The sequence below is a fragment of the Lissotriton vulgaris genome, unplaced genomic scaffold, assembly GCF_964263255.1.
Source record: "Lissotriton vulgaris unplaced genomic scaffold, aLisVul1.2 SCAFFOLD_1901, whole genome shotgun sequence".
Classification (NCBI taxonomy): Eukaryota; Metazoa; Chordata; class Amphibia; order Caudata; family Salamandridae; genus Lissotriton; species Lissotriton vulgaris.
The window spans coordinates 265347-289702 of record NW_028244848.1 but is presented as its reverse complement, the minus strand read 5'-3'; the positions used below and the strand labels follow the sequence as shown (position 1 = coordinate 289702).

Here is a 24356-nt window from a genome sequence, read left to right as displayed (position 1 = left end):
ACAAACTGTGGAAAATGGAGTTCCGAATGTCATGTGAAGTTTTCACACAAAGGAGTAAACATTTTCACACGAGAAACAGGCAGAGATTTTGAGTTGCTTCTCGCTATACATTTTAAGCTTGCACCAGTGTCTTGTGAACACAAGCGCGCCCGCGAAAGTTAATTGTAGTGAGAGAGAGGGGGAGCAGGAGGGTAGCACGCCAGATATACCTGCTCCTGATTAGTTGTACCATCGCGACCCCAAGGAGAATGCGTTTTTAGCAACCTAGGAATAACGAGAAATAAAATAACAAGTATTTGCAATGCAATAGGTGTCACTTTTATGCGAGCGTAAGCTATTGGCATTGTAAATAACAATGCCTTTTATTTATGTTTAAAAACCAAAACAAAAATTAAAGGCATTATAATATGCATTGTCAATAGCTGAAACTCTCGTAAATGCAAGAACTTTTGCATTGCAAATGCATAGTTTACCAGTGAAGCGTTACTTTGCTTTTTTCAAGCAAAAACACTCATTGATTTCTGAATAATGAGTGCATGAGCATTAAGTTATATTTCCTATGAGTGTTTGCTTTTTTCCAGTATGTTGTTACTTTTTTTTCAGGCAGCATATTACTGTAGTCTAGTGCATAATTTGAATTGAATTGCTTCCAGGTGTTTATAGCGGGCACATTTGGGCTGTAGCTGAAGGCAGTGTGAGTTTTTCTTAGTGGGGCAGTATGGTTTTCAGTGGGGAAGAAGACGTAGAACTCTGCGGATGACAGAAACTGCCAGGCTCTGAGACAAATGGCTTGTCATAGTAGTTTTAAGCATATTTGGGACATTCTTCAAATGGCAAAGTCTTCAGATGAATGTATAGTGTTGACCAATACCAACCGAGCCATATGTGCATTGTCAACTTAAATAAATGTGGTAAAATACCAGCTGTAGCGTAGTCTTTTGCTTGTGGCAAAAATAAATGTGGAAAAATACAGAAAAAATGCCCAAAAAATAAATGTGGATAAATACAGATGCAAATGGCAAAAAAATAAATACCATAAAACCGGGAACCCTAGTCATAACGTACATTGGCATCGTTGTTACTGGTAACATTATCGTCATTTGAGCGCACATTGATATTGTCATTGCCGGTGTTAGCGAGTACATGTTATGACATACATTTACCTTGTTTTGACGAGTACTGGCTTGTTTGTGCGGGAACAGGCTATGACGTATTGCTGTTGCCGGGCCCTGCACAAATCACAGTCATCGTATTCACCATTCCAACAGCCTCAACAACACATTTTTTATTTATTTTTAGGGATTGTCCGCTTAAAATGTTTCTTGTGTTCATGTTTTCCTTTCTGGTCTGATACCTGTTCTGTTTTTGCATTTTGAATTCTAGAGAGAAGTGCAGACCTGAATTCTTCCAAAAATTCTTCCAAATATCTTTGTCTGAAAAGTGTCATAAATATTTTCAATTGTACTGAAATGCATGTAGTAAAATGCGTACACATCTTCCTCTGTAGATAAAGTGCAAGACCTGGTTAGAACCACTGAAAAAGGAGATGAATGAATTGCTGGAACAACAATCAAAGGAAAAGATCAAATTTAAAGCATTAAATGTAAGTGAATACAGAGATGGCAATAAACAGTGCATCCTGGAGAAGAAAAATTTAGAGCTGTGATGAGTAAAAGAGCTACTATGGCATTTATATAATGTATGTATTGGATGGACCCAATCTTATTTGTTGGAGAATAACTGATCTGGATGTGAAATTAGTCCTCCTTTTTGCACTGTATAGAGACGTGTGTAATGTTGTAAAACAAGCGGCAAGTGCCTCTATGTCCAAGTTTGCAAAGTTTTGTATTTTGGACCTCCTGAATTAAAATGTGGAAATTGATGACGCTTTTCTGTCGCTCACAGGTCATTCTAATCAAAAATGGACTTTGTGCATCTTAAAATAATTGTATGACTTTTTTTGTGCCTCCGAATCATGCAGACTTTCTTCTCAGTCTAGTGTTGATTTTGCTTACCTTTCTTTTGCAAGTTACACTAGTGATCAGATTTGCTTCAAGGACACTGTGCCCCCACTTTGAATTCTAGTTTCACTTGTGGAGCTCCAGTTGACACCAGTTGCGGTATAAGAATTTTCGAATTTTGATTTATACATACCATTCTGCTCTTTACACTACTTGATAGTGATAAAGCCCCAATACTATAAAAAAGTCAAGAACAGGCCCTAGGTCACAGCTATATACAGAAGTCGGCTTACTGGAAACAATGTATTTCCTGTAGTGGTAGAATGTTCACGATTGACAACAGATTACGTTTTGTAGTAATTTTGTGGTAGTCTGTCATGAGTAAAATAAAGCATGTATTTAGGACACAAACATTAGTTTGACAATCGAACTAATAAGAGTTAGTTTAGGATTTACGAAGTCTGAATCTTTAACCCTTCACTACCTCCCTTGGGCTGCACCCCTTGCTACCCTGAGATTCCAGTGCTAAAGGGGTGTGTTTGGGTGCTTTATCTTTGGATAGCATAATAGGTCTCTCCCAGGACATCCGAGATAAATGGCTCCAATACATCTGTATATCCTGTAGCTCTGGAGCCTGTTCCAACAATGATATTTTTCTGTTTTTCATAAACAAACCCCTGTCTGGAGAGGTTTGTTTCTGAAAAACAAAAATAACGACATAACCGCATGGCTGGCATTCATTTGTGCCTAAGATGCATTGTACTCAATGGTGGATGCACTGGCAAACATATCGATTGGGGCTCCATTTTCCTTGTTTTCTACTAACTGTTCATTACCCTAATAGTGAATAATGTTATATTAGTGTAAAAAGGGTGTACAAGTTGCTGTAAAGGGACCTTTCCTGGAAGCTATGCTAAGTAAAAAAAAAAATTTTTTAAATGTATGTTGTGTGCATGCTTGCAGGTAAGAGGTTGTTTATGTGAGAGTATGTGTAAGTGGGTGTATATGTACAAGCATGTGCATGTGAGAGGAAATTAGTGACAGATAGTGAGTGCTAATGTGTGAGATTGAGCTTCATTAAGTGAGCATAAGTGAGTGAGACTGAGTGGGAGTAAAGAGTGACTGCAAGTGAGTGAGAATGAACAAGCGTAAGGCATTGTTGGAGAGTCTGAGAATCACTGTGTGAGAATGCATTAGCGAGAGCATGAGGGACAAAGTATGATTGAGTGAGAGAAAAAGTGAATTTGAGTGCATGCATGTGTGAGTTCGAGTGAGTGATAATAGATGACAGTGAGTAAGAATTATGGAGTTAGAGTGAGAGTGATTGCAAGCGGGTGAGTGACAATTATTAAGTGAGGATAAGTTAGTGAAAATGAATGTGTGAGTGAATGAATGTGAGCTTGAGTGAGAATGTAGTGTCATACCTGTGAGTCTGCCATTTGCCCTGGCATAGTGAACGTTATTCTTGTCTTTTAGAGGCAGCCATTGCAAAATACTGCCACTAGTAATCCTTACTCTAACAGTCACCTGCGAACAATTACTGCAGGTTGGTGGTAATTCTTGGTATATAGAGCACCAGTAGAAAAGTGCTAGAGCTGGCATACTTGAGGAAATACTTAGCATAGTGGCAACTGCAGCACAATGTTGGCACTAGCACATTGCAGGTAATTATTGTCATGAGGAGGTCTACTGTGACATATTGGGGGTGTGGGGTCGGGAGGGGGGGTGGGTAACCATGACAAAAATGCTGGCCCCGAAACACAGAGGTAATTTGTAACATTAGAGTCACCCGTGGAAAATGAATGCTTTAACTAAAAAATTCCAGCTGTAATGTATTGTATGTAATTTTTGGCTTAAAAGGATCTACTCCTGGGGGCTGTCACATTTCTTTGGCCTGGCTGAGTATTTCACAAGTGTCATTTTAGAGCATGTGGCCTTTTAACAAATTTATGTGGAAGTTGTGCCTTAAAATGCACGATTCGGCCCCATTTTTGAGTAAAACTATTCTGGAGCAGGACTCCCCTTAGCCCTCTTAAGCTCAATTGCTTTAATCGCGTGCTACAATTCAAGGCTAGTATTACACCCCAGAACTGTCAAAGATAATGTCCGCACCATAATATAGGTGGTATTCAAAATAGATATGTTTCCATAATGTGTTGTTAATATGAATCATACGGGTGTTATGGAACTTCAATTTATATCATTATCACTTCATATTGTGGTGTTATTTGGGTTAAAGTCATGTGACATGACCTCCTGGGAGAATTCAGGGTCAAAGATCATATGATGTCACTACCGCTGATGTCATTGAGGTCAAAGGGTGTGTGATGACCACTACCACTGACATTTTGCTGAATGGACATCAATTGAATATTAGTAAGCAAAATGAACAGGAGCAAAAACTTCAAATAGAGTCATTATTATAATTAGCTTATCAACTAGTTATTAACCTGCAGCAGAAAATGTAGCTACATTTAATCCTCTTGAATCCAAAGTACTAGAAATGTTGACACAAAAGAAATATTAAATAAACAAAGTATCAGAGAACATTTAAAGAGGATAATAAAAATCAGTAAGCTACTTGTCTGGAAAATAAAAGCTAGATGGGTGATCTTGTTGCTCTGGTAAAAAATCAAGAAACTAATATTTTAAAAACAAAATTACCCATGTTTGTTTGTCTTATTAAGAGGAGTTATATCAGGTGGTATTAAAATCATATGACATTCAAACACTATTAAAGGAGGCAGGCTTAGATCAATTCGAAACCTTATGACAAGAGATGCTATCTACCTTTTTTTCACCATTGAGGAAGTACTTTTAGCCATAATATTACTCTATCTGGAAAATCTCCAGTGGAAGATGGATTTGTGAACAAACTTTATAAGGTTTTTGGAAAATATTTATCAACAGGTATAACAACGTTATTTAATTATATGACTAGTTAATATATATTTCCCACATCTTTAAAAAAAACGGAAAATGATGTTCCCAAACTCAGAAACAATCCCAATATTCATATTGTCCTATACATTATCATATACTGACTGTACAATATATGTGAAATTATTAGCATCTCAAGTGTAAAGGATGATGAACCACATGGTTGAGTCTAACTAAACAGAGTTTGTCCCTGGTCGATTGCATGCCACCAATGCGGATTATATGTGGGAAGCAATTGACTGTGCCAAAAGAAAACCCTCTTGCTGTTTTTTGTTAGATGCTGAAAAGGCATCTAACAAAATTAGTTAATTGCTAAAATAATTGGCTAATTAGTTAGCCAATTAGTGATTTAGTTAATTAGACATTTTTATCAGTATTGGATACGATGGGCTTTCCTGATTATTTTGTGAAAACATTAAAGTCATTATCTCTAGATGCCTCAGCTGAATTAATCATAGAAGGAGAATGTGTGGGTATGTTCCCAATTGAATGTAGAACTGGTAGGGTTGCCCTCTATCAACCCTGCTGTTTTAATTGAACAATTATCCAGATGTGAATATGAATTAGAAGATTGAAGTAAGCCCTGAAGTTAATTAATCCGTAAAGATAATGTTATGTGCAGAGGATGTTGCTGCCTATATAAATCCAGAAATATTGAATATTTTAAATACATTTCAAGTAATAGAAAGATTATTGAAATTGTCAGTAAATAAGTTAAAAAGGGGAAACAACTGAAGGCATATTATTAAACTTAAAGTGAAAACTAGTGGAGGAATTTTAATACATCATGGCCATTATACCAGTATAATGTCTCAGGATTATAGTATTTTAGATGTTTCAATTAAATTACAAAACAAAGTCAATAAAATATGAATGGATTTAGGAAATTGTCACAAATCTTGGCACAGGATTTAAGGCATATAAATGTAATAACAATGGTTAACGTGGTTATATTCTCCCAGTGCCAATTTTTATTTTTTAGTGTCCTTGTTGTCACATAAATAAAAACAATTTTCAATAAACTAAATACAATTATAGTTTGCTCTACATGAGCAAAAAAGACCTTGGAGTTTCGATAACAAGGCTATGTGCTTCTTTAAACAAAAAAGGTGGGGGGGGGGTGTTAGTGGACGTTACCTAATTTTTAAATATATACAGCCATCGTAGCTCAAAATCTGTGTACATAAGTCATCTCTGAGGCCCAGGAAAGATATTTTCTAGGAATCATTCTCCAAATGACCAAGTGCTATGGTAACTGGATGTTTGTAGATACATTTATCAGTCCCAATTTTTCAAGAAAGTTTGGTTTAAAATGTTGCAGGCATTATGTAAAGACTATGATTCTTGTGAAAAAGTATTTGGAGCTAGTGGTGAGAGAGACTGCTTGCCATTATGATATCTGAAGCGTCTCCAAAAATAAATGTAGTATACAGACCATTGTATGAAATGGAATTATAGAACTTTATAACATCGTGAATGATATGTAGACAATGTGATTTACGGAGATAGAATACAAATTTTGAATTGGAAATACAACTGTGTTTTAGATATTTGTAAATTATATTAATCGAACTAAGATATTTGGGGCCAGATGTAGGAAGGTAAATACTGGTCGGTAACGGCCAATTTCGGCCGTTACTGACCGGTATTTGGAGTTTGGGATGTAGGGGCATGTCAAGATACAGATTGGGTAATTTTACCGAATCGGTAATTTTACCGATTCGGTAAAATACCGATTCTGTAAAATTACCGAATCTGTATCTTGACATGTAGGTAGCACTGTAATCAGTGCTACAGGGGTTTTAGAATTCGTTATTTATCACCAACTAGAAGTTGGTGGTAAATAATGAAAACCCTTTCAAAAGCATTTGTTTTGCTTTTAAAACAGAGCCATGTTGCCGACATACATGCCCTAAGGGCATGTATGTCTGCAACATGTGCACCCATGCACAATTGAGGGGTGCAACAGGGTGTCAAAGTGACACCCTGCCACCCTTCTATGTTTCCCCCAATTACCGAATCGGTATTTACCGATTCGGTAATTAAATCGGTAAAAGTACCTACATCCCGATTGCCAGTTCTTAAATACCGAACCGGTATGATTCGGTATTTAGGAATTGGTAATCTGGGATTACCTATAGAGGGCACTTGGGGCTAGATGTAGGTAATTCCCATTTACAGACTCTTAAATACCGAATTTTACAGATTCGGTATTTAAGAGTCTGTAAATGGGAAGGGGCAGATTTAGGTAATTTTAAAATCTGAATTACCGAATCTGTAAAATTCGGTATTTACTGATTCTGTAAATACAGATTCTGTATTTCCCATTTATTCCTATGGGCTTTGAAGCCCATAGGAATCAATGGGAAATACCGATTCTGTATTTACAGAATCGGTAAATACCGAATCCTGCAAAGGGTGCAGGGGGTGTCACTTTGACACCCTCTAGCACCCCAAGTACAGGCTTGTGTTACATGTGGCACACATACATGCCCTAAGGGCATGTCTGTGTGTCACATTGTACAGGTGTGCATGCACAGATGTGCATGCACACCTGAATTCGGTATTTTACCACACAATAGGATTGTGTGGTAAAATACCGACTCTTAAGGGCCTGTGACACTGTAAACTGTGCCACCTACATTTCTAATTACAGAATCGGTATATTTACCAATTCGGTAATTTACCGATTCGGTAATTTTACCGAATCGGTAAATATACCGTTTCTGTATTTTCCAGCCCCCTACATCTGAAAACCCTAATACTGATCAGAAACGGCCGAAATCGGCCGTTTCCGACCGGTATTAGGGCACCTACATCTGGCCCTTGGTGAGGTATTTTGATGAACGCTCATTAAAGGCAATGCTGGGAGCGTATAAGATTTAATTATTAATACCAAAACCCCAGAACATGTTAAGATCCAAAATAGTTGGTAGGAAATTTAGAATATGGATTGAGCCCAGAAGCATGAGACTCTTTAAATGAAGATATACTTAAAATGTTGACTAGCTCAACTTTAAGGTGTATTTAATATTTCTGTATGTATCTCTTACACTCTTTTAAGACTGAAGAAAAGTATGCTACAGGTGACACTTCTATTAGATGCGACTGGGCAATAGGAAACTGGAAGGATATATTTTGGGTATGCAGTAGAGTACAATTTTTCCTGTGTTTTGGTTCTGGCATAGTTTTTCCCCACAAATTGCCAATAATTGCTTGTCAGCACTAGTTGAGATGAACATGGATGTACTGCTGTCATGCTTGATAATTTAAACAATTATTTTCTTGCAACTTTGAAACTGGATGGATGTTACTGATCTTTTTTTTTTCTCATAACAACTTAAGAAGGATATGAAACTCCTAGTTTTCCTTTGAAAATCCATATGGAGGAGAGCTTTGTGTTCTATAGGTAGCAATCATAGTTCATGGGAAATTTTTATATTATTGATCAGGTTAAGGCATATACGCAGCTCTCCACAGTCAGGAGATCACTGCCAGATATCAACACATGTATTAGTATCTCACAAAACCCAATCAAAAACGACCCACCTACACCTCCCACAGCTACCCAGCAACCCACCTACCCACCCCTTATCCCTCCCTAACCCAGTGTACGTAATCACAGTGAGCCTCTAGTAACTGTTTGTATTAAGCTAGGAAACATGCGCCTCCTTAGGCCTGGAGTCCATCATCCAAATCTAGACCATCTTCAGGTTCTGCTGGAGGCTCCAGAGTTAAACCCCTATATTCCGCCCATCTCTTCCAAATTTTGTAATGTTTTCGGGGGCATCCTCTGGCCTGGGCGCTCCAGCCCCATAAAATAATCCATCCCTACCTTCCATACGTTCAGTGGGGGGGCTCGATCACTCTTCCATGCTTGTGCCAAGTCCCGTTTGGCCACTACAGGACCCAGCAATAAGAGGTGGCGCTTGTAGGTATTCCCCCCCCACGCCCTCCAGCACATGGAGAAGGCCCAATCGATGAGTACGGGGAAGATCCCATCCCAGCATCTCCGACAGACAGCCCCATATACCACTCCAGAACCTGGTCAGGCCGGCACAAGACCATACAGTATGCAGCAGAGTACCCATCTCAGCTCCACATCGCAAACACTCTGGGGATCCAATCAGACCTGCTTTCCACAGCCACTCCCGTGTATAGTAAGCCCTATGCAGATATTTAAATTGGACTAACCTGAGACGTACCGCAATAGCAGTCCCACGCGGGGACTCCAAAGCCTCCCTCCAATCATCCTCATCCAGGGGTCCGACGTCCCTTTCCCAGGCTTCCTTTAATGTAAGTAGGGAAGAGGAACAATGAGTGACTAGGGTTTGGTAAATACGTGACACCTTCTTATCCCCGAGGTCTCCCATGAAAACATTCGCTTCCAGGGGGCTGAACTCCGGCAGCGACTCCAAACCCATTAAACTAGGCCAAGCGCGTGACGAAACTGCAGGTATTTGAAAAATTGGGTTTTGGGCATATGGAACTCGTCCCTAAGCTCCTGGAACGACTTGAGGGCTACACCGGTCATAACATCTCCCAGCGAAGAAATCCCAATAGAATCCCATCCGCCGAACCCCGCTAGCGAGGCCAATGCGGGGAGTCGCCCGTTATTCCACAGAGGGGTCTCCGCCGTCAATCATCCCCACCAGCCCATGCGAGGCAATGCCTGTCGCCAAATCACAAAAACCACTTGCGTGGCACAGGGCAACCGCCTCCGTAGTCTGGCCAAGTACAAGATCGTGTGCAGCGTGTTAACACCCATCAGCGAGCGCTCTAGGGCGTAAGCCGGGTCTCCTCCATCTCCGTACCACCATTCATTCAGCACTAACAAATGGGAGGCCTGGTAAAACGAAAGCACGTCCGACGCTGCAAGACCACCACAATATGTGGACAGGAAGCAGGTACGCAGCGCCACTCTGGCGGCACCCCCAGCCCACAAGAAGCGGCCCAGGACAGAATTGACTTGCCGGAACCACTGAGGTGCGACCAAGTGCGGATGGTTCTGCAGCTGATACAAGAGGCTTGGAAGTGCGACCATTTTAAAGATCACAGACCTACCATATATAGTAAGAGGCATCCGGGACCACGTTTTAATGTCCGACTGGACCTTCTCCCATACCGGTATCACGTTGCGCTCCCAAGCAATTGCCTCGGACTCGGACAGGAACACGCCAAGATACAGCATGCCTCCGGCCGCAACCTGCAAGGCTGACGCCCAAGAGCCCGCACACGCCCCGTCACCCAGCACCCACAGGGTGGATTTACGCGGGTTATGATAGAGACCCGATACCTCGCCAAATATGTGCATAATTTCCAATACTCGGGGGCCCGATCTACCCAAGTCCGTGAGGAAGAAGAGGACGTCATCCGCATAGAGTGCGATCCTGTCAGTGAGTTCCCCATCCCACCTGAAGCCCTGTAGCTGCGCGTCGATTCGCACCCAAGAGGCCAGGGGCTCCATGGCCAGCGCAAATAAGTACGGGGACAGCGGGCAACCCTGACGGGTCCCCCGACCGATTGGAAACCTCTCTGAAACCACCCCGGAGACTCGCACGGACGCCGTAATGTCGGTGTATAGCAGCTTGAGATACGAAATAAACACCGGGCCCAGGTTAAGATGAGGCAGGAGCGCAAATAGGTAGGTCCAACTCACAGAATCAAATGCCCTATCGATATCCGCCAACAGTAGGGCTGTCTGCTCCCTGGTGGCCCCCATCGCGTCCACTGCCGTCTGTGCCCGTCTAATGTTGTGCCGTGTAGCCCTGCGTGGCATAAAGCCAGCCTGGTCCGGGTGGACCAGATCAGCCACGTAGGGGAGAAGACGATTCGCCAACGCCTTTGCCAGCAACTTAGCTTCTATGTTAAGCAAAGATGTAGGGTGATACGAGTCATGGCGGTCAGGCGGCCTACCCGGTTTCTTAAACACCACCACTTCAGCGTGGCGTGGGTCAGCTGGCAGCCGACCCAGCTCCCGCGCTGCCTCCAGCGCAGCCCTACAGTGGGAGTTGGAATTTCTTGTAGAATTCACATGGGAAGCCACTCGGCCCGTCTGCCTTCCCTGTGTTGAGCTGTCCCAGCGCATCACCCAGCTCCTCCGCCGTAAGAGGAAGGTCCAATACCGCTCGCGTCTCGTCAGAGACGGCCTTCGGGGGCAGGTCGGCAATAACTTTATCGACCGCATCGGCCGGAAGGCAATCCTGCGGCGCATATTGCCCCGCATAATATCGGGCAAAACTAGCCGCCAATTCCACCGGGTCCGTTATTGTGACACCGTCTCCATCCGTGAGTCCCGGCAGCGTAAGTGGCTGCAGGGTGCGCTGACACAACCTATGGAACATAGTACAGGACTTGTCTCTCCACTGATATATCCTACTTCGCGTGGCTAGCCACGCCTGTTGGGCCTCATCCATTAACACGGACGCATAGGACTGTTGCGCCTGCAGGAGCAGCCGCACCGCCACATCGTCTCCCTCCCCCTGGCACCGCCGCTCAAGAACCTCCACCCGCGCCGCGGCTGCAACTATGGCTTCCCGACGTCGGCGACGGGCCGCCGCACACCACGCTATGTCGATTCCCCTCCATGTGGGCTTCATGGCTTCCCAGACCACCGTCACATCCATGTCCGCCACAAGGTTCTCCTGCCAGTATTGGGCAATCGCTCCCCGCATGTGATGTACATATTCAGCCTGCTGAAGATGCCATGAGGACATCCTCCACCGAAACGGTTGTCTCCTCCTATGAAACTCAATATCCACAGCTACTGGGGAGTGGTCAGACAACCCCCTAGGCAAGATACCTGCCTCTCGCACCCTACTCAGAAACGCACAGGGCACAAAGATACAGTCTAGGCGCGAGAAGGAACCATGCACAGCAGAAACATAGGTATACTCTCGGGCCTTAGCGTGCAAGTGTCGCCAAAAATCCACCCAGCCCCACCCTTCCACCATCGCACTCAACCGGGTGGGGGTAGCAGCAGTCAATGTCCCTTGCGGTCTCCGACGGTCCATATTCACATCCATCACATCATTCCAATCTCCACCCAGCACTGCCAGGGACTCCGGGATTTCCGCCAACACCGCAAACAACCTCTCGGCCAGGGACCACTGCAACGGGGGAGGGGCATATATACTCCCAAACACAAAAGATTCCGTACCCACCATTCCCTTCACAAAGACGTACCGACCCTGTGGGTCTCTCCACTGTCGCTCATGAACGTAAGCCAACCTGCGATGGACCAAGATGGCGACCCCCCTGGAGCCCCTAGAAAACCCAGCATGGAAACCCTGTTGGTAACCAAATTGTTGCAGACTAAGCACTTTCGTCCCCATCATGTGCGTTTCTTGTAGCAGTAAGACATCCGCTGCTTCCCTCTTCCCCCATCGCAAAATCGCCCCCCTCTTAGTTTTATCTAACATCCCCCTAACATTCCAACTCAGTATGCACATGGACGCCCTGGGGAACCCCGGAGTTGATGTATCAGCCATGATCCCAGGGGACACAACACAAAAGCACCCAGCAACAGGTCCAGGTGCGCAGCACAGTCATCAGCAAGGCATTAGAGATCACGTGCACCCCCCACCAACTCCCCCTGACCCTCCCACCCACACCCCCCCAGAACATCCCCCTCAACTCCTGGTCCCCTTTCCCCTGCCACCCACCCCTATACCTCATAGAACACTGAAGTATCTGTCGCGGCATGGGCAACCTCGGGCCCAAAACAGAGCGCCCAAGGCCAACCATACCAATGGATCCCAACTACCCACTCAACCAAGAAGAACCCCCCCCGCCAACTCCCACCCGTGTAGGAGGCAAGTAGCCCCTGTATACAAGCTCCCCGAACCCCACCCCGCAGCCCCACACAATCACAGATATGCAGAGCGAACAGTTTCTATACACTCAGTCCTCAACTGTCTGATTAGCAAAGCACAGCCATCCGACTCCTCCCAGCGGGAGCCCACGATATCAGCAGACAAACTCGCCCCCCGATGTCCTTCAATGATCCCTTCCGGAGTAGTCAGAGTCAGTAGGCGCCCGTCCTGTTTTCCACTGCGAGAAGAGGAGCGTTTCCGCGACCTATATCTCCTGTTCCCCTTGCTCCGGACACTCTGGTCACCCCGTTCCTGTGATGAGCCCCTCGACTGACCCGGGTCCAAGCCCGGTTGGGCATGCGGCCGGACCCTCACCGTCTCATCCGTCCATTTGAAGACCTCCTCCAGGGTATCAAAGAAGTGGGTCCGTGACTGGAATACCAACCGTAGGCGGGCCGGATAAAGTAAGGAATATTGGATCTTCAGGCCTCGTAGTTTCGCCTTGGCAGCTTTGAATGAGTGTCGTTGTTGTTGCACCATTCTAGTATAGTCCGGAAAGATCATGATCTTCTGGTTCTCGAACAGAAGAGAGTCCTTTGCCCTCGCCTCTCGTAAGATAGTGTCTCTGTCATGGAAATTCAGAATCTTAGCTATCACCGGCTGGGGCAGCTCCCCCACAGGCGGCTTCTGCGTCAGGGCTCTATGTGCACGCTCTATTACAAAACAACTCGACAGAACATCCGGAGGGAGCCAGCTCTCCTGCCACTGGGACAAGAAGTGTTCCATATTCCCCTTCTCGCATCCTTCGGGAAAACCCACAAAGCGAAGGTTATTCCTGCGCGCCCGTCCTTCGGCATCCTCCACTCAGAGCGAAAGGCCTTTTTGAATGTTTTCCATCGCAGCCACTTTCTGCTTTAAGGTCCCCACATCGTCCTCCACACTCGATATTCTGGATTCCGCCTCTGTGATACGAGTCACTGCATTGCGCAGGTCCTGACGCAGCAGGGTCACATCGGCCCCAACCGCTTCAATTTTGGCGTCCAGCATGGTTGAGGTGCACCGGGAGGCTGCCCTCTTCAGTCCGTTAGCAAGATGCCGCAGCTCAAACACCCCGCGCCACCGATATTGACAGGGGCTACTCCACACTATAGTCTCTCCTGCCCCCAGGTACACGGCTCCTCCACACTGTCGTCCTCCGTTGTTCAGGGACACCCCAGGCCCTTATGCAGCTCTGCCCTCTTGTCCAAAGTATATAGCGTGGTCCCGGCCGGGCCGTGTCTCCTCACTTTATGACCCACTGGTCAGGATGCTGCTCTACAAGGGGGCCTCGTGATTCCACTCCAGGCCTCTCAGCGACCGGCCGCAGGCCCCGGACTGCAGGGGCCCCATCACTTCACTGCCCAATCGTCAGGGGTGGTCCTCGGGCACACCAGCTGTGGGCTGTGGCCCCCCAACCCCTTGTCCACACACACGGGGGGCCCCGGGGAACACTCACTTCTCTCTCCTCGCCGCCGCCACCACTGTTTCGGGACGCCCCAGGGCTCGGGCGCTACACCGGCGGGAGCTTCAGGCCATCCACCGGTCAGGGGTCAGTGGAAGCCTGTCAGCGTTATGCCAGGCACATTGGGCAGGGCCGCACCCCAGGGGCCACAGCGCCGCCGGTCTCTCTGCCTCGCCGCCCAGGCCGCCGCCGGACACCACCACTGGCAGCCGGGGGCCTCCAAACTCGAGGCCCCGGTCTCCGAATTGCAGTGCAGGCCGCAGCCCTCCCCCGACGCCTCCGCTGCACGGGCCGCCACACCCGCAGTAGAGGGCACCGCTGGGTTCTCACTTTCCGCTCCGCCGCCGATCAGGGGCCCAGGGCCAGGACCAAAAGTCGGGGCAGCAGGCCCGCGCCAGGATCTTCCGTCTGGGAGTCGCCAAAATTCAGGCCCCGACTGTGCTCGCCGGGACTAGGCCGCTGGCCGCCGCCGCCGCTATTGCCACTCCAGGGGGCCCGGGAGCTCCACACGCTGCTCTGGAAGGCACCCCCCGCTGTTCGCTACTGTGTCCACTCGTGCGGGCTGCAGATCCGGTCCGGGAGCCAGGATAAATAGTCGGATTGATGTCGGGCTGGTGGGAGCTCTAGAAGGCTGCGTCCACCATCTTCGCCTGCGAAGCCACGCCCCGTTCATGGGAAATTTTTGAGAAGAAAAAAATATATTGTACACAGATTGTGTGCAGTTCTCGTGAAGTAGGACACATATGTTAACTAAAACCAAATACAGAATGCAGCCAAAATGCTACTCACCTATGTTAATGTCTTTCATGTAATTCTTAAACATCAATACCTTTCCCTGGAAAAGACGATTTGCACCTAGGGATTATTATCGATTTCTCAAAAATGTATTTGATCATATTTTAAACCAGTTAAAATTCTAATGATCTTAATTTCCATTTTAAATTCTTGCATTTATTGTTTCATCAGTTTTGTTTTTTAATTTTTGTTTCTTTTCTGCCATTTTTTTAGATGTATTTGTTTATAAAAGTGGCAAAATACAAAATGGGAGGTCAAAACCTGTGGATGTCTCGCCTCTCAAATTCATGGTTGCCTCACTACATTCATAGTTGGGGAACGACACAGTTTTCACTAAGGGGGGGTCTCAAATGGCACTGCACACAAAAACATGACAGCCTGTTGACCACTGGGATCAACCACAGAGAACATGGGGACAGTCACTTCACTCAATTAAGGACGTGGCAACTGACACTGTATTTCCCCTGCCCAAGACTATCATGCTTTGTATGAAATAATGAGCCCAACAAGCAAAACGAAAATTCCCTACCCATAGGAACGAGGTTTTGGAGCCCTGTACTGAACAAAAGTTACTGACAAGATTACTACCCTTCTCCGACTTTGAAAAAAATAATTTTGGCACCCACTATACTATTGTCACGGTGTTAATCTTAAAATGTTTTTTTTTAGCCTTTCAAGATGGCTGCTTTGTGTGGATTTATGTGCACTCAATAAAGAAGTTGTAGTAGATACGTTTCCTTTACCGAATATAGACGAGATGGTGTCAACATTGGATGGGACATGTTTTTTTAGCACGCTGCACTTAGCTTCAGCTTATCATCAGGTACCTTTTGATGAGAATTCCCAGGAGCTGAGTGCGTTCATCACTCCGATGGGTGCATTTAAGGTTTTAAGAATGCCTTTCGGTTTAGTTTCAGCAGCTTCGGTGTTTCAGAGGATTATGAGTGAGGTGGTAAAAGGAATTAAGGGAGTTAGGTGTTATCAAGATGATCTTTTGATTTATGGTAAGAGCATTGAGGAACATGATGGGTAAGTAGAAAAGGTGCTGAAAAGACTAATGAAAGCTGGTTTGACATTACGTTTTGATAAATGTAAGTTCGGAGTTACGGAAGTGAATTATCTGGGTCACAATATTTCTGGGACTGGTGTCAAACCAAAGAAAGAGTTAGTGGACACCATTACTAATCTGAAAGATCCATGTTCAAAAGAAGAACTGGAATCTTTTCTGGATATGGCTGAATTTTATGGAAAGTGTATAAGAAATTTTGCGGACAAAACAAGTCATTTAAGAAATTTTCTGTGTAAAAAAACTGAGTTTGTGTGGGATGAAGCATGTAGGGCCAGATGTAGGCAATGTCATTTTACCGATTCTAAAATAACGACTCATACCGAATCGGTATTTCAGTATCAGAAATTGAGATGTAGGTAAAAAATCGGAATGAATGTGTTTTACCGATTCGGAATTTACCGATTCGGAAATTACAGATTCGGTAAATACCGAATCGGAAATTTGAAACTGACAAACATGTGAGCCTGTGAACCAATTAGTAACACCAACCACATCCAAAAACAAAGCTACAGTGGAATCAACCAATCAGAATCAAGCACCCCTCCCCAGTACCTGGGAGTGACCACACCCATGCAGGTGCAGAAACCAACAGTCAGGAGAGCAGGAGGACAGACAGAGGAGCAGGCTTCCCTGAGCTTACCTGAACAGCACCATGGACAGTCAGGATGGACAGAGGGATGCAGCAGAGCGCAGGAGAAAAATGAAATTCAGCCCTGAAGAACTGCAGGTGCTTGTTGCAGAGGTTGTGAAACACTACAGCAAAATATTTGGGAAACAATCACTGCATGTTGCAGAGTCTATCAAGCGCACTACCTGGATTGATATCCAAGCAAAGGTAAATGCCATTGGTGTCATCCACCGTGAAATTGACGATTTAAAAAAAAGGTGGTATGACCTTCGCATAATTACCAAAAAGAAACTAGCTGCCCACAGAAAATGAACTGCAGCAACAGGGGGAGGCAGAAACTGAGCACCACGACTCACCGACATTGAGGAGCTTGTTGAATCCACCCTTGAGCCGGAATGCATCCATGGCATTGGGGACGCTGACAGCTCCGCAAGAGCTGCAAAGAAACAAGGTAAGATGCATGTACATCATCATTAACCCATTTACCTATTCCCCTTCCCCACTCTGTGTGCCTACATCACACTCCAGAACAGGTTTTACTAATGCCCAGCAATGCATCATGGGAGACGTAGTCATAGGTAGATAACTATGCAGTCAGCATACCATACAGCAAGGGATGCGACGCACTACTAGCATAAGCAAATGAGGAGCAGGCAAATGTGTGATAGTAGTGTGATTTAATCAAGACACACAGGTGAACTACTCCACTGACACAATGTCCATGTCTGTCCACAGGAGAGTCATCGCGCAGCAGGAGAAGAGGAGAGAATAAGCTGGTCCCAGCACAGTACAAGGAGGGAAGGACACAGAGCAGGCATCCAAGACACCTGAGGAGACAACCACACTACAGCCACAGTCTCCTCTTTTGTTTGGGACTCAGGAGTCAGGAGCAGCTGCACAGTCTCCCACACCAACAACTCAGTCACCTGTGCGGGAAAGGACAAGGCGGCTTGATGTGCCCCCTTCCCGCATTCTAGAAACATCTGAGGAGGAAGAGGAGGAGGGTGACATGGCAAGCAATCCACCAGAGTCAGCCAACGCTGAGCAGCAGCCCTACTCCAAGAGCTGTGCGGGCCAGTGTCCGAGGACGAAGGTCACAGGAGAGAGCTGAAGGGCAGTACGGTTAGGGGGTCTTCTGCGGTCTGGAGGCCACCATGGTCAAGGTCCAGCGCCTGCAGGCAAAGGCAATGATGGGTGTTCAGAGGCAGGCGCGCAGCATCAACAACAAGCTGGATAACAGTGACAAGGGCATAGGAAATATTTCAGACAGCATGCAGTCGCTGGCAAATGGCATGACAGACATGACCCAGTGCATGACTGTCCTGTGCGACAAATTGGACAGGGACCACTTGGAGAGGCGCAAGGCTCGTGTGGATGTGAGCCAGCAGACAAAAGCCTTAAACCGATTTGCAACTGCAACCTCCCTGCTGTGCAGACGGTCAGTAGCGATGCAGGATGCTATTGTTCAGGCCTGCACCAATTTATCTGTGGGGATGGGCAGAGTGGCCTCTGCCATGGAGCTGATGCTCACACAACAGACAGCCACTCGAGGCGACACATGTGTGGCTGAAAGTGAAGAATCCACCAGCAGGAGTGGCGCAAGCCCTCTTGTCCCAGAAATACGCAGGAGCGGCAGGAGTCATTCCACAGAGACAGGCCACATCAGTCCCACCCTGTAATCCGTGGACGGCAACATTGACTATGCCCTCCACCCAAAGGACAGGTCACGGTGGTGTTAACTGTGACCACCCAGTCATGGACATTGATATTTTGTGTAACCATTGTGTGGTATCATTGCACTTGCTTAGTGAAAATTAAACTACTTACATCATAATCTTAGCCTGTCTGTGTCTCATTACTCACTCAGAAATATTGCTGTGTGATCTCTGCCCGTCTTAGTCTCCCATCTGTAGCTGGTGCTGCTACTGTAGCATAGGGCTCTGCCTGTTCTGTGTCATCATCAATGTCCTCATGATGTGTGATCTCCACCTCCTGTGCCTTCCTTGGTGGCGAGATTGTGTAACATGGCACAGGTCGCAATGATTTTGCAGCACCGGATTGGAGTGTACTGGCGTGCCCCTCCACTCTTGTGGAGACAGCGAAACCTGCTCTTGAGGAGTCCAAATGTGCGCTCCACAGCGTTGCGTGTAGATCTGTGAGCCACAAGGTATCGCCTTTCACTCCTTGTGGATGGGTTGAGGTAGGGGGTGAGCACAAAGGACCGCAGGGCATATGCACTGTCGCCTAGGGGGGAGAAAGATTGCCATTAGTTGAGTGAACATGATACAACAATCTACTGTGAGTGTCAGGGTGTGTCAATGTCATTTACCTAGCAGTTATCCGTTTCCAAAATCTCTGGCAACTAGGCGTGTGTATATCCCAATATTCTGGAATGTCTACGAATCATGGGTACTCCCAGAGAATTTCGCAACGATGTCTGTGATGATGTTGCCAGCGTTGCATATGACCTGCACATTGATGGAGTGTGTCGACTTCTGGTTCCTGTATATGTGTTCTGTGGCTGCAGGTGGACAGAGTGGTACGTGGGTGCCATCTATGCAGCCTATCACGTGAGGGAACTGTGCCAGTTGATAGAAATCCGTCTTGGTCTTTGCAAGTTCCGCAGGTGTGTCAGGGAATGAAATATAATGCTCCATCCTCTGCATCATGGCGTCAAGGAACCTCTGGAAGAAACGGGACAGGCAGCTCTGGGACACACCACCTACTGCAGCTATCACACTCTGGTAGCTCCCAGAGGCAAGCAGGTGTAGGCTGCACAGCACCTGCACATGGGGTGGGATGGCGTGGGCCCTGGGTGTTGGGTGCTCCAGGAGTGGGTGTAGGTCCCTGATCAGGTTCTGGATGGTTTGGGAATGTAGCCTGTACCTTTGGAGTATTTCTGGCTCTTTCAGTTGGAAAAGTGTTATCCTCTGCCTGTACACTTATTCCTCCCTTTGCCATTCCCTCTCTCCTGCTGCCTGTAGTCTTTGCCGCCTTGCAATGACGTAGAAAGCCGCCATTCTGCTTACACTGTTGCATTTTGGGACTCTTTTTATAGCCTTCACCTGGTTACCACCTGCATTCAATCCATGGTAAATACTGACTCCTAAATACCGAATTTCCATAAATTCAGTATTTTTCGGATTTCCTACATCTCCATGCCCATTATTTAACCATTTCTTATTTACCAATTCGGTAATTAAGAAGTCGGTAAATGTGAATTCGGAAAATTCTGCATCGGTAAAAAACCGACTCATATTTACCGATTTGGAGCTATACGACTCATATTTACCGATTCGGAATTATACCGACTCATGTTTTCCGATTCGGTAAAAATTAGACTCCTACATCTCATTTCATGGATACCGGTCGGTAACAGCCGAAATTACCGATTTTCGGCCATTACTGACCGGTATTTGCCGACCTACATCTGGCCCGTAAAGAGGAATTTGCAAAAGTAAAACTTGATTTAAGAAATGCCCCAGATTTACAAGCTTTCAAGCCAGGTGATCAGACATTCATTGTAACAGATGTTAGCAAGAATAGGCCAAGGGCTCTATTGAAACGGAAAAGAGATAATCAAGAGTGTTTGATTGCATGTGCTTCAAGATGTCTTAAAGGTGCTGAAGTAAATTACTTAGTCATTGAGAAGAAAGCGCTTGCTATTTTCTGGGCTTTGAATACTTTTAAGAAGTTTGTGTGGGGTACAAAATTCATAGTAAGGTCAGATCATAAACCCCTCAAAGAGATTATTGAAAAAAAGGGTTAGACTTCAATATCTTCCAGGATAAGGAGATGGGTAATTTCTCTCCAAGAATTTGATTTTGTAGTGGAATGTATTCCAGGGACAAGTAATGTGTCGGCGGATTGTCTGTCCCGTTTGGTAGATTGTGTGGAATGTAAAGATGATAATGGAGAAGAAGACCTGCTGGAGGAGTTTGAAGCGAAAGTATGTGAAAGCACTTTAGGGGTGATTAAAGAACATGAATGGAAGTAAGAAATAAAAAAAGACAATGAAATGTTGAGAGTGATGGATTTGATTTCACAAGATAAAGCAGGAAAACTTGACAAACCTTGGGTTTTGGTCTCTGACGAGTTAGCTGTTATTAATGACATTCTTACTAGAGGGACAAGAATCAGTCCTCCGGTGAGTTTAAGAGAGAATATTGTAAAAATGGCTCATGAAGGACACATGGGTATTTGTAAAACAAAGGAGCGTATTAGACACGATTTTTGGTGGCCTAGGCTAGAACTCATGGTGGAACATGGCAGTGCAGGATTGTATCCCATGTTCTTTGAGTGATAGGATTCTTAAGCCCAGACAGTCCCCAATGCTGTATAGGAGACTACCTATGTGTCCTTGGGATGAACTAGCCATTGACATTGTGGGACCTCTTCATGGTGAACATCAAACTCCATATTTATTGGTTTTACTTGATTTATACTCACGTTGGAATGAAGTGAGTTCAGTGTTTGACATCACCACTCAGTCTGTAATTAAGTTGCTAGAAACAATTTTCAAAAGAGAAAGCTTGCCTAATTCCTTGCTATCGGACAATGGTCCGCAATTTAGTTCAGGTGAAATGGAAGATTATTTAGAAAAGTGTGGAATCAAACATAAGAAGACTTCTGTTTACCATCCCGAGTGCAATGGAGCAATTGAATGGTTAAATAAAACACTAAAGGAAAGTATACAATTGGCAAGAGTCAACAGTTTGAATTGGAGAGAAGAACTACAATATAGAATTTCAGCCTATAGATTTACACCTCACACTTCAACAGGAAAGACCCCTTTTGAACTATTCAAAGGAAGATCAGCAAATACCATCATCTGTCCTGGATGGATGATTACGGATAAAGGTCTTAAGAATAATGAAATTGGACAGTGGAGAGAAAAAGAATTGTTGATTCAATGGAAAAGGACATTTTATGTTGAGTCCCATAAGTCAGCTAAGAGTGTTGAATTTAAAGTGGGAGACAGTGTCAAAATTAAAGCTCCTGTTGGATGTTTAAATTGGTCAAAGTTCACCGATGTAAAAATTAGTAAAATTGTATAAAAGTGCGGTGAAAACCAATGATGGACGTGTATGGAATCATAGCCGTGTTGTTCTTGTCAAGTCAAGAGGTGTTGATACAGATAGAGAAGAACATTTGAAGGATTTTGCTCTGGAGGGAGAAAGTGTGGAACCTGTACGTAAAAGCATCATATCTTGCAAGACTCCTGTTTATCTCAAAGACTTTGTAAGAAGTTGATGTGTTTTGTTATTGGGAGGAATGGTTTAGGATGCTTTAGGTTATATCGTACAAGTTGTATGAAAATTTAAAAATGTATGTTATTTTATATTTATATGATTTATTATATTGTAATGTTATTTCTAATTGTATAGAGGGAGAAGTGTGATGTAGCTATGTTCCATATTCCAACTTCGAGTGTTGATCATAGCGTGTTCCATTAGAGTCAGTTGCCTGATGTTTACTGTGGATGGGGTTGAATAATAAAGACTCGCCCAATCCCTTTAACTTATACCAGTGTTATTTGACTTATTACACTGCCCAGGAGTGTGCATGTGCTCAAATAGGGTGGCTGTGGATGCAAGCGCATTCACAGCCACTTTGAATACATTTGTAATACTTTAATAAATAACACTTCAAGATAGTCATCATAGATGTGTGCACTGTCACAGCTGCTAACTAACGGAAGAAGATCATTGACAAAGCCAATATTTTTCCTTGTTTTGTCAAAGATTGTTAACATTTAACACAGGTAATTGCGACCAGCTCAGATAATCTGGCAAGTTCCTTTACTAAAATCAGAGCATGCATAAGCTTATGTTTAAAGAAGCACAAATTGTGTTCAGCACTTTTCTCACACTAGTGCACAGTTCTAAACACATCTACATAGTTGAAGATATTGAATTCCACTAGGTCAAACTTTAATAGCCCCTAGTGCATTGGGTTCAAGTATAATAGGACATTAAGACATGAAAACAGCTAGATTCTGTATGACATACCACATGTTACTTTTCAGCAATTTACACAATTAATTGTATTTATTTATTTAATGGCTGGGCTTGTAAGAAAACCTTTCCTATAGCACTGGTCAAACCTGCCGGAATTTAGCAGAGGAAATGAGGCAATTATTTACTGTACCATGTGAATGTTGGTATGTTAAATAGAAAAATTAGTATGCTATTCACCAAAAACTTGTAATAGATGCTATTCATACCAGCTGATAAACAACGTACCCTGGGGTATCGTTATTGCTGAGGTGTGATAAATTGAATCCTGTTTTCCCACAAACTCCTAATCAGGCCCTCTGTAGTATCAGTGTTTATTGGATATGGTTAATACAGCACCCTATTACGCACTACATGGAACCAGTGCCCAATTGGTGAAAAAGTGATTTGTGAAGCATAATTTGCGTTCTGGGCAGCTTGCATTGAAACAATAATATTGTTGTATTGAGTATTTTTTGTAAGTTTTACAAAATTTTACATCCCCTATATAGAACAAGTTGGAAACAATGAGGCAGAAAATCATGAGTGAGTCTGAAGAGCTGCGGCAGTTTCTGAATAACCAGGAGCACTCCCTCTTGAGCAGGCTGGAAAAGATGTTCAAAAAACTGGCGACAGCAGAAAATGCAAAAATAAGCGAATTGTCACGTCGCATTTCGTCTCTTGGTTACCCCATAGATGAGATTGAACAGAAGTGCAAGTTGGCAGCAGGGGACTTTATGAAGGTGGGAGTTAACATTTTTTACCAATATTTGTTTTTCTGTTTCTCGACTAATGTAATTTCGCTACACGTGGAGCTCTCCTCTCATTAAAATGTCCTTTTGGCAAAATCCACTGTTCCATATAATTTAACAACAGTTTCACTGTGACTCTTCATTGTGAGATCAGTTGCAACGAGAGGCTAGAGATATTGTTTTATTATTACCGTGCCACACCCAATGTTTCCTTCCCCTTGTGTCTGTTGGCAGAACCATTGCAACAGAATGAAAGAGCGGGGTGTTGTCTCCCTGATTTAGCGAAAGACTTAAATGATAAGGCATTATCTAGCTTCACCCCCAAATACCTCACAAAGGGAGATGGTGCCGGGAGGAGTCCCATACAAGAAGGCCACAAATGGGTAAGATCCGGTATGGAGGAGGCATCAAGGTGTTCAAAAGGCAAACAACAACTGTGTGTCATCAGCGTAGGGCACCACTTTAAAACCCCATGCTTTAACAGTAGCAGCAAGGGGAGCCAGATAGATATTAAGTAAACGTGGGATTAAGGTAGATCTTTGTAGTACAACACAGATTTTGAAATCCAAATGTGAATGGGGTGGGGGCTGGTGGGTAGACTTCTTGGTTGCAGATGGAGAGAAATTAGTTTATCCCTTCCTACACTGCCCCAACAATTCCTTCTTTTACCAATGTTTGCAGGAGAATGTCATGCGAGACTGCTTCGAAGGCAGCTGATAAATCAAACAGAATTACGATGGTATATGTACCCAAGTCAAGCCAGGTTTGGATGAACTCAGTCACTTGTGGAAGTGCTGTCTCTTGCTAAATGCAGATCTGAACCCAGATTGCAAGGGATGTAGCACATTATTCGCCTCAATACAATTTGTGATCTGGTGATTAACTGCAGAGTACATCATC

At 44.7% G+C, this 24356-nt stretch overlaps 1 protein-coding gene across 1 annotated transcript in view; it reads left to right on the top strand.

Annotated features, from left to right (window-relative positions):
* The window catches only part of LOC147666704 (E3 ubiquitin-protein ligase TRIM39-like), a 190668-nt gene that overhangs the window by 41287 nt on the left and 125025 nt on the right, over positions 1–24356 (top strand). Inside the window, exons 2-3 of the mRNA XM_086948950.1 lie at positions 1508–1603; positions 23217–23447. Of these exons, the coding sequence (XP_086805076.1) occupies positions 1508–1603; positions 23217–23447 (327 nt within the window). The remainder of the gene's footprint in view (positions 1–1507; positions 1604–23216; positions 23448–24356) is intronic.